The sequence below is a fragment of the Jatropha curcas genome, chromosome 5, assembly GCF_041381405.1.
Source record: "Jatropha curcas cultivar XTBG-Jc1 chromosome 5, XTBG_Jcur_1.0, whole genome shotgun sequence".
NCBI classification, from domain to species: domain Eukaryota; kingdom Viridiplantae; phylum Streptophyta; class Magnoliopsida; order Malpighiales; family Euphorbiaceae; genus Jatropha; species Jatropha curcas.
The window spans coordinates 24,163,160-24,173,996 of NC_143155.1; the positions used below are offsets into that span (position 1 = coordinate 24,163,160).

The following is a 10,837-nucleotide window of genomic DNA, read 5'->3' on the forward strand; positions in this document are numbered from 1 at the left end:
CTTACAATAACAACATCGACTCCTCTCTTTTAATAATAATAATAAATAAATAAAATACATTGCATTGCATCCTCTTCTCTGTTTTCCTCTCTACAGAGAAAAGCGAAAGAAAGAAAAAACTACTGCTCTAATTATCGTATTCCCTCCTTGAAAGGTTCGTTAATAAAAATTAATTTTACATAATCATCCTTGAAACCGCATCTCCATTCTTAGCTTTCTTCTTTCTTCTTCCTGTTCCTGCCTGCGTCGTTGTTTCGAAGTCCTTTTGCTAATTCAACGAGTAAACGATCTCTTGTAATTTCTCTCTCTCTCTCTCTCTCTCTGTTTTCAAAATTTCGCTTTGAGTATCATTTTGGACGTCGCTTTCTGTTCAAGTAAATGCGAATTACTTGTTTGCCTTTTGGTTGGATATTGCAGGATTTTTCTTCTTCTCTGAGAAGTGATCCGCTCCTTTTGTTTTTGGTTAGATCTAGTTCGTGTTTAAATTTTTAATTTTTTTGTTGCAGGTTTTTGTTTCTGGTTCAATTGAAGTTTTATGAGCATGATTTGTTTTTGAAGAGGAAAAGAAGAGGAGAAGGAGAGAGAAGATTGTTTGGTTTGTATAAAACGATGAAGAGGTCGAGAGATGATATTTTCATCGCCTCTCAAATTAAAAGGCCTATGGTGTCTTCTCGTGGAGAAACGTGAGTTTTTTTTTTCTATTTCTGTCATGCCTAACTCTCTTTCTGTTAGTTTGTTTTCTATTTTTGTTTTTTTAATTTTTGATTTTTATCATTGTTTAGTTTTTATTTCTCCTTTTAGTGTTTGATTGTCGAAGCTAATTGTATTAACTCGGATTAAGCTCAGTATTAGCGATTCTTTTAGAAACTTTCTGTTGGTTTAGTATTTAGTGCATTAGTCAAGCTTTTGAGTTTTTTCTTATTTGTTTGACCTGTGAAAAAAGATCAGTTTTTTTTTTTTTTTTTTGCTGGGTTCTCTTTCTAAATTCTGTGTATGGGATGTCAGAGGAACAGTAAATAATTATACTAGAAATTATTCTTTTATGCACGTAATATTAGTAGTGTGTATAACGTTGATGTATTTTGAGATGAACTTTTAGTTGAATGTAGGAAATGATCTACTGTGTGTGTTTTGAATCTTGTAACTTATGTATTTACTTACCATGTGGAAATATTTGTTCAATGAAGTTCTGGGCAACCCCAGATGATGGGAGGAGGAGCAGCCAGTAGTGCTGGAGGAGGCGGAGGCGGAAGTGGGCAAAAACTTACAACAAATGATGCCTTGGCATATCTCAAGGCCGTGAAGGACATATTTCAAGATAAAAGGGAAAAATATGATGACTTTCTTGAGGTCATGAAAGATTTCAAGGCTCAAAGGTTTGATCATGATATGCTGTGTGATAATATTCTTAATCTTCCATTTTCCTTTAGAGGCTGCTAATCGCTGATTTAATTAATGTCCCATGTTTTGTTTGTTGTAGAATTGACACTGCTGGTGTCATAGCAAGGGTGAAAGAGTTATTTAAAGGGCATCGTGACCTAATTTTAGGATTCAATACTTTCTTGCCGAAGGGATATGAGATCACCCTGCCTTTAGAGGATGAACAACATGAACAACCTCCACAGAAAAAGCCTGTTGAATTTGAAGAAGCAATTAATTTTGTAAACAAAATTAAGGTAGAAATTTTGTTTCGTAGATATAACTGGAGATCATAATTTTGGTTTTGAGAATTTTAACCTTGTGAATTGTGTTCTGCAGACAAGGTTTTCAGGTGAAAATAGTGTTTACAAATCGTTTTTAGACATTTTGAACATGTACAAAAATGAAAATAAATCCATCACTGAGGTCTACCAGGAGGTATACTATATTATCTTTTCTCAAACTTTTTCCTTCTCTATTCGTTCTCCATTATTTTCTTAACCGTCTGAAAACATATAAACTTTTCACGTTGTTATAATTAATTCAATTCTTTTCCTGTTGTAGGTTGCTTCACTCTTTCAAGACCATAATGATCTCCTGATGGAGTTTACTCATTTTCTACCTGATTCTTCAGCTACGGCCTCTCATTATCCTCCATCTGTTAGGAATTCTCTCCTTCGTGATAGGAGCTCTGCCATTCCGACATTGCGCCAAATGCAAGTTGATAAGGTTTTTACTTGCTTTTACAATCTCCTTTGGTTTCATTTAAATATGCAGCTAATGTGGTTCTTTTTACCACCTTCCAGAAAGAAAGAACTACTGCTTCTCACGCTGCTGATCGCGACTTCAGTGTTGACCGTCCTGATCCAGACCATGATAGATCTCTGGTAAGAATGGACAAAGAGCAACGGAGACGTGGTGAAAAGGACAAGGAAAGGAGAGATCGAGAAGATAGAGATTATGAGCAAGATGGCAGTCGTGAGTTCAACACACAACGGTTTCCCCACAAACGAAAAGTTGCTCGAAGGCTTGAAGATTCAGCTGCTGAACATCAAGGTGGGGATGGGGATGAAAACTTTGGAATGCATCCCATTTCATCCACTTATGATGATAAAAATGCTGTGAAAAGTGAGTTACTTGTTGTGTTATGTGTTACTTTATACACGCAAATGCAGTTGATTTTTGCAAACCACCAATGAGTTCTAGAAATATGTTTTCTTATTTTCATTTAGACTAGAAAATAGGTGTGACTGTGGAATGCTGTTATTGATATTCGTGTTGCCACTTTAAATTATGATTGCATGAGGACTTTTGCTCCATGATATTTGTGTTAAATATGTAGATAGAAGCAACTGTGGATTATAGCAACAACTTATATGTGCATACTTAAATTTTCAGCTCACATTTCTATGATTCTGTTCGGGCATGAAATCAGAGTGTGTGTGCTTTGACTGTTCTCAGGATGGTAATTTAACAGTGCTGTCCTTCTGAATCTAGCACATTACTTTCAAGCTGACATACCTATGTAGAGATATTTAATAAATAAAAGCTTTATTGCTAAACAATTTTATGTTTTGAATGTTTTCACCAAAGGAATGAGTTACTTTAGTTCTTGTCATTTATAGGTTTGAAATTTTAAATGTTAATTTCTTTTTCGATATAGAGTTGTAGTGCTATTGTCATGGATGTTTTTTTATTTTTAACTTCTTTTTTTTCAAAATATGTGTGAATGAATGAAACATCTTGTGATCATCTGCATATTGCAGGATAAAAACACTTTTCACACTTTATACTGTATGTCATTCTTCTTATCATGCTTTCTACTGTTCAAAACTTATATGATCATATTACTGTAACAAAACTTATATAATCATTTTTAATTGCATGCTGGTGCCCTTAATGAATATGGGCTGAGTTTGCATCATCTCCCCCTTCCCTCCTCGCTTTAATCCTTTGTGATTTCACCCCCTTTCTGAAACTACCTTTTTTGTCCATTATTTTCATGACTGCTTTTTTCATTTCTTTATCCTTTTTGTTTCTTAAGCTGCATACTCTTTCTTTCATTTTTTGGTCTTTTTTCTTCATATCATAACAACTGCTCCTTCTTAGTCTGCTTTTTTATTCTGCCTTATTAATGTGGTTCATGTAATGGCAGATGCACTTAGCCAAGAGCTTGCTTTTTGCGAGAAAGTGAAGGAAAAGTTGCGTAATCCTGATGATTACCAGGGATTCCTCAGATGTCTTCACCTATATACCAGGGAAATAATCACAAGAACAGAGTTGCAATCTCTGGTATGCTAATAGTGATTTACCAATTGCTTTATATCAATCTCTGATTTCACCAGTTCCTTCTATAAACAGTTGAATATATATCACACAAGTTATATGGTCTATTTGAAATTCAAAGTACATGCAATAAAACTTAATTATGTTCTAAGTGGTGGAAATTTGAAGGTCTTTTGAACCCAGGATATTGATTTATTACTTACATAATCTCTTGACAATAGTCTTAAGTAATTTCAGTGGCAGCTATACTTGAACCAACTTTGTGTGTCTTTGTTTGGTCTATAATTGTTCAAATTTATTTTTCAATCATCTAGGATGAGATTTAGTGTACTCTGGAAAACTCAGAAAATACCTACCTTTGTAGAGTGATAATTAATAGAATTAGTAATCCACATTACCTTTATCTGTAACAGGTTAGTGATTTACTTGGAAAATATCCAGATCTTATGGATGGCTTCAATGAATTTTTGGCACGTTGTGAGAAGAATGGTAAGTTTTCAAAAAAAGGCACATTAACTTGTTTACTTGGGAAATTTAGCATTCTTGACACTGTGGAATTGATCTATCTTGCAGAAGGTCTTCTTGCTGGTGTTGTAAGTAAAAGTAAGTAAAATAACTAATTTTGTCCCCTTATCTTTAAATTATATATGCATCATACTGAACCAGTCTACATTGGCTGATTGGTTGTTTGATTCATATTTCAATTACTCCAGACCAACAAAGTGACTTTGTGTTACGGTTTTTAACTTTGGGTGAACTGAATTATTCCTGGAATTAAGGTGGATCATGCACAAGGTGCATAAAGCACAAGATTTTTGATGGTTTATCATTGCAACTTGTAATACGTTAAATTATAAAATTTTTCTCAACTTTTCATTGTAAGTTATTTGTTATTATTGCCTGATCTTAATAGCTAACTACCTAAGTGCACTCAATTCATTATGGAATGATTCAGTTTTCAAGCACCCTTCAGCTTGTTTTTAGTTCAAATAATTATGTAACCGTTGTTGGTGGAGTCCTAAAGAATGTCAAAACTGAGTTTCCCAAAGGTTTTAATGCTTACAACTTCTTTTTCCAGAATCATTGTGGAATGATGGTAATTTGCCCAGACCTGTGAAGTTAGAGGATCGTGATCGTGAGAGGGAAGATGGGGTTAAAGATAGAGAACGCGAAACACGGGAAAGAGAGAAACTAGACAAAAATGTGGCCTTTGGCAATAAAGATACAGGGGGTCATAAGATGCCTTTGTTTTCCAGCAAGGACAAGTATTTGGCAAAGCCCATTAATGAACTGGACTTGTCTAACTGTGAGCGTTGCAGTCCCAGCTACCGGCTTCTGCCTAAGAATGTAACTTGTTATTTACTTTTTTTTTTTCTGTGTGTGTGTGTGTGAGATTGTGCTAAGAGTGTAACTTGTTATTTACTTTTTTTTTTCTGTGTGTGTGTGTGTGAGATTGTGCTCATATTCTGGTAGATTCCTGAACTTCTATTAAATTTTCTGAACCCTTGTAGCAGTATCCCATACCTTCAGCAAGCCAGAGGACAGTGCTTGGTGCTGAAGTACTGAATGATCATTGGGTATCTGTCACTTCAGGAAGTGAAGATTACTCTTTTAAACACATGCGCAAAAACCAATATGAAGAAAGCCTATTTCGATGTGAAGATGACAGGTTCAAGTTTTCCTGAGATTATTTGATATGTTGCTTTCAAATTTATGTTTTTGGCTCAGTGGGGCTATTCTGTTCTAGCTTATGTGTGTGTTTGTGCATGTGTCACATGATACTTGTTGTGGTTGATGTCAAAACCTGAGATTCATTCATTTGATTATTTTGTTTGTTGGAAATTGAGATGGCAGTGTTTTTCTATTGTTTCTTATTCCTCTTTTGGAATTTATGGCGTTGCATGATTTTGAGTCATGTCATTATCCTGTCTTAGGCAGTCATTTGATGTTCTGTTTGTTGTCAGGTTTGAGCTGGACATGTTGTTGGAATCTGTGAATGTGACGACCAAGCGAGTAGAAGAATTGTTAGAAAAGATCAACAACAATGTGATCAAAACAGAGAGTCCAATTCATATTGAGGAGCACTTGACAGGTTACATTAGCTGATTGATGTTCTATCAAATAATAAATCCTTTTTTTTTTCCGTGTGTTTATGTGTCGGCTGCTATTCTTTCTATTCTTTTCTCTCTCAATCTTTTCCTGATGTGGATTCTTTTCTCTTGTAGCTCTGAATTTGAGGTGTATTGAACGTTTGTATGGTGACCATGGGCTTGATGTGATGGATGTGTTAAGAAAGAACACTTCTCTTGCTTTGCCAGTTATATTAACTCGTCTGAAGCAGAAGCAAGAAGAGTGGGCAAGGTGTCGTGCTGATTTTAACAAAGTTTGGGCTGAAATTTATGCTAAAAACTATCACAAGTCCCTTGATCATCGTAGCTTCTATTTCAAGCAACAGGACACAAAGAGCTTGAGCACTAAAGGTAAGCTATTATGTGATGATAAATGCATTTAGCACAATATACTATTATTTTGATAGCTTTAGCTGCACAAGGGCCATGATGCATGATAGCTATCGTCCATACAATCTATCCTATGCCAAATCAAATTGAAGATAAGGCCATAACCCATGGAGTAAATTTGGGTCTTGAAAGTTTCAGAATTAGTATATATATCCTTTTTCAACTGCTGCTTGCATTTTCCCTTCTCTGCCGGTTGCTCCATGGATTCGATTGTTTGCCATGCTAATATGCTATGTTTTCTGCAGCCTTATTGGCAGAGATCAAAGAAATCAGTGAGAAGAAACGCAAAGAAGATGATGTGCTTCTTGCTTTTGCTGCTGGAAACAGACGACCCATTATACCGAATTTGGAGTTTGAGTACCCAGACCCTGACATTCATGAAGATTTATATCAGCTCATCAAATACTCTTGCGGTGAGGTTTGTACAACCGAACAGTTGGACAAAGTGATGAAGATTTGGACTACCTTCTTGGAACCCATGCTTGGTGTTCCTTCTCGTCCTCAGGGTGCTGAGGACACTGAAGATGTGGTAAAGGCAAAAAATCATTCTTCTAAAGTTGGAGATGGTGAAGGCAGCCCTAATGGTGCTGGTGCTACAGGCATCAATAAGCATTCTAATCCTTCTAGAAATGGTGATGAAAGTATCCCACCTGAGCAATCAAGTTCTTGCAGGGCTTGGTTGAATGGAGATAATGGGGTTAAAGAAAACGGTTCTCCAGATGCTGATCGGATAGCTCGTAAGAGTGATGCATCATGCAGTACTGTTCAACATGATAAGATGCAGATCAATGCAGCCTCAGCTGATGAAATTTCAGTTGTGGGCAAACAAGTTACTTCCAATGAACGATTAGTCAATTCAAACACTTCACTTGTCACTGGAGCAGAGATAAGCAATGGAAGAACTAACATGGAATCAGGTTTGACGAATGCTTTTAGCATAATATGACTTGCATTTATTTCTTAGTCCTGACACCTCTATGCTTATTTGCTAGTTGTTTCTTTGATTTTGTTTCCCCCCTCAAACTGATAGCTAGATTTCTGAGACAATTTCTTTATTGCAAGGGCTTAGTGCTGCTCCATCAAGACCAAGTAATGGTAGCCTTAATGGTGGGCTTGGATTAGGTTCAAGCAATGAAATTTTACCTTCAGCAGAGGTATGGTCTTCCATGCATGACAGGAGTTCATAATTGCCACTTTAAACGGCCACATTCTCTTGATGGGCCATTCATCTGATAACCAAAAGGAAAAATTTAAGTCAGTAAACTTGGTAAATTGTAGCTAGGTTTTAAGTTGAATTGTTTGCCTCGATGTAAGTTCTGATGTTAGCTTGCGAGTATCTTTTCCTAATGTTGAAATTTAAGATACAAGTTGCAGCATGGTACTCCCTGATTCATAGCAGATAGCATTAAGCTAGCAGATAGCAAAGTTAGGTTTTTGGTTACAGTTATAATCTTCTGCTCAACTTCTGGTGGAGGATGACTATATTTGTTATTGATATAACAGGGTGGTGATTTTTCGAGACCGACAATATCCACAAATGGGGTGGCAGCAGAAGGTGTCAAGAATCACAGATATACTGATGAATCTGCTGCACAGTTTAAAATTGAAAGAGAAGAGGGTGAATTATCTCCAAATGGGGATTTTGAGGAGGATAATTTTGCAGCTTATGGAGAAGCTGGTTTGGAGGGTGTACATAAGGGAAAGGAAACTGTTGCAAGTAGGCAATACCAAACAAGACATGGAGAGGAAGAAACATGTGGCGAGGCAGGAGGAGAAAATGATGCTGATGCTGATGATGAAGGGGATGAAAGTGCTCAGAGGACATCAGAAGACAGTGAGAATGCCTCAGAGAATGGTGATGTTTCCGGAAGTGAGTCTGGAGATGGTGAAGAGTGCTCGAGGGAAGAGCATGAGGAAGATGGAGAACACGATGAGCATGATAACAAAGCTGAAAGTGAAGGTGAAGCTGAGGGAATGGCTGACGCCCATGATGTTGAAGGAGATGGTACAATGTTGCCATTTTCAGAACGTTTTCTTCTGAATGTGAAGCCTCTAGCAAAGCATGTACCTCCAGCATTGCATGACAAAGAAAAGGGATCCCGGGTTTTCTATGGAAATGATTCTTTCTATGTGCTTTTTCGGCTTCACCAAGTAATATCCTTTCTATATTTGAAGTTTTATTTAGAATTGAGATCCATAATTAAACTTACTGAGATAATTATTTAATTGCTTTCATTAACATAATGTCCCCTGTTCCCTATTTTGCAGACATTGTATGAAAGAATACAATCAGCAAAAATTAATTCATCTTCTGCTGAAAGAAAGTGGAAAACTTCAAACGATACAAGTCCAACTGACCTCTATGCAAGGTGCTGTAGCTTTAAGGTTTGGCTATTCAGTAAATATTGATTGTCCATCAATATTAAATTCATTCTATCGTTACAGGTTTATGAGCGCTCTTTACAATTTACTTGATGGTTCTTCTGATAATACAAAATTTGAGGATGATTGCCGAGCTATTATTGGAACACAATCATATCTTCTATTCACATTGGACAAGTTGATCTATAAACTTGTTAAACAGGTTAAATCTTTGTGATTTCTCGTCAGCTGACCTTTTTTGTTTTCCCAAAATTTATATCTTTTGTTCCTCTTATTTAATTTACCTAGGCATTCAATTTGTGGGATTTTTTCTTCAGCTCCAAACAGCAGCGAGTGATGAGATGGACAACAAGCTGCTCCAACTATATGCATATGAAAAATCAAGAAAACCTGGAAGATTTGTTGATATAGTTTATCATGAAAATGCCCGTGTTCTTCTCCATGATGAGAACATATATCGTATAGAATGTGTAGGTTTCTAGTGGTTCTACTTTCCTTTTGCTTTGTAGTGACCATTTTGATTTAAATCTGAAACTGTTAATAATTCTGCAATTGATTTTTAACTGCAGTCTTCAGAACCTACCCATTTGTCTATTCAGCTTATGGACTTCGGACATGATAAGCCTGAAGTATCTGCTGTTTCCATGGACCCCAATTTTGCAGCTTATCTGCACAATGACTTCCTCTCCATTGTTCCTGACAAGAAAGAGAAGCCTGGGATATTCCTGAAGAGGTGTGTAGATACAGTGGGAAAAAGTTCATCTATTTTCTTAGTTTATATGGCTAACAATGCCTTCTTTTTGCAGGAATAAAAACAAATGTTGGAGTCATGATGAATGCCAGGCCATGGAAGGATTTCAAGTTTTTAATGGTTTGGAGTGCAAGATTGCTTGCACTTCCTCCAAAGTATGCTGCATTAAAATTCACAATTCAATTTTGCATTTTCTGTAGTTAATGCTTTTAGAATTGTATCTCTTCTGTTGATCCATTGGTGATACGTGCATGATAGGTATCCTACGTTTTAGATACAGAAGATTTTTTGTTCAAAACGAAAAGGAGAAGGAAAACCTTGCAACAGAGCAGCTCTTGCCACGACCAAACATACACTTCAAAAAGATTACAACAGTTCCACAGATGGCTCTCCAGCTCATAGGATGCTTTCGTACGACCTGAAAGCGGATATGGTGTGTACTAATCTTTCAATACTGAACTGGGGTTTGCTTTCTCATTAGCATCCAAATTTCCATTTACATACATTCCTATCAATTTCTGTGTGTTTTGTTCTTCTTGGCTCCTGTAGTCAAAACAAATATGCAATCTGTCTTTACACTCCATGTGGTTTTTCCATTTAAGCGATAAAAATGACATCATTTCCAATTTTCTGCTGTCAGATTATTTGTTCTACAGTTGCCATTCAGAGTACAGTAAATGACAAGGCGCTAGAACTGGAATAGACGGCGCCATGACTGATATTATCTTTCATCTATTTCACATGGTTATATCTCACCAAGCAATAACAGGAAAGCAGCAGCAGCAGCAGCAGCAGCAGCTGTGGCTCGCGAGATTGTAGTATAGTGTAGCTTTATGGCCTTTTGGAGCCACAATCATGTAAATAGAGATGACATGTGATGTAATACCTAAGATTATATATGTTCATTCCATTCATCAATATTTTTATAATCTTTTTCATTGTGCCTAACCTATTTCTTGAGAATAGTTGCAGGTTTTATTTATTTATTTATTTTATTTTTGCCTTGTTACTATTGGGTGCTTTAAGTCTTTGGCACGTAGGAATTGATCGATCGCATAGACAAGCAATTTGGTTTACTTGCTGAATTGTTTTTCTAATATTTTGAAAAAGATTGATTAGGTAGAAGATTTTTATTATTATTATTATTTCTGTAAGGAAAAGAAAAAGTTCTAAAAGAAATAAAGGACTAACCTTAAGGAAAGGTCAAATTAGTCGCTTATCTTCGTTGGTGCTACCACTACAATCAGTAATCACTATCTTCGTTGTTGCTTATCTCTACCGTTTTCCACAGGCATATGAAGACAATATATTCTTTGCTTTTTTCCAATACCACCAAAATTGTGGAATTAATGATTTTAAAATTCATGTAAGTTAGGAAAATTTGTAGAATCGAAAACATAGATTCATATATTGACGTTTTTACATGGATGGAGGAGTATCAGCTAGAAGGTCCAATGGATTGAAATAATATGATGGATAA

At 36.1% G+C, this 10,837-nt stretch overlaps 1 protein-coding gene across 5 annotated transcripts; it reads left to right on the top strand.

Annotated features, from left to right (window-relative positions):
- SNL4 (SIN3-like 4) lies at positions 1–10,305 on the top strand. 5 transcript variants are annotated; one of them, XM_012236617.4, is made up of 24 exons: positions 1–154; positions 507–683; positions 1,188–1,376; positions 1,481–1,676; positions 1,759–1,857; positions 1,984–2,148; positions 2,226–2,547; positions 3,575–3,711; positions 4,119–4,194; positions 4,279–4,308; positions 4,784–5,052; positions 5,217–5,374; positions 5,670–5,797; positions 5,931–6,185; positions 6,470–7,141; positions 7,287–7,378; positions 7,728–8,375; positions 8,493–8,593; positions 8,670–8,808; positions 8,924–9,076; positions 9,176–9,339; positions 9,413–9,512; positions 9,616–9,790; positions 9,998–10,305. In XM_012236617.4, exons 2-23 carry the CDS (start codon positions 610–612, stop codon positions 9,757–9,759), a joined length of 4,311 nt encoding a protein of 1,436 aa, XP_012092007.1. In that variant the 5' UTR covers positions 1–154; positions 507–609; the 3' UTR covers positions 9,760–9,790; positions 9,998–10,305. The 5 variants fall into 5 exon arrangements, with proteins under 5 accessions (XP_012092007.1, XP_012092006.1, XP_012092009.1 ...); XM_012236616.4 differs by having other exon boundaries at positions 41–294; XM_012236619.4 differs by having other exon boundaries at positions 41–294; positions 2,226–2,475.
- The last annotated feature ends 532 nt before the right edge of the window (positions 10,306–10,837 follow it).

What these genes read in the sequence shown, in the direction of transcription:
- SNL4 (XM_012236617.4), top strand. Translation starts at nt 610, where the DNA reads ATGAAGAGGTCGAGAGATGATATTTTCATCGCCTCTCAAATTAAAAGG. An exon ending in ACCGGCTTCTGCCTAAGAAT is followed by an intron (nt 5,053 to 5,216) that starts GTAACTTGTTAT and finishes GAACCCTTGTAG; the next exon opens with CAGTATCCCATACCTTCAGC. An exon ending in CCTGGGATATTCCTGAAGAG is followed by an intron (nt 9,340 to 9,412) that starts GTGTGTAGATAC and finishes TTCTTTTTGCAG; the next exon opens with GAATAAAAACAAATGTTGGA.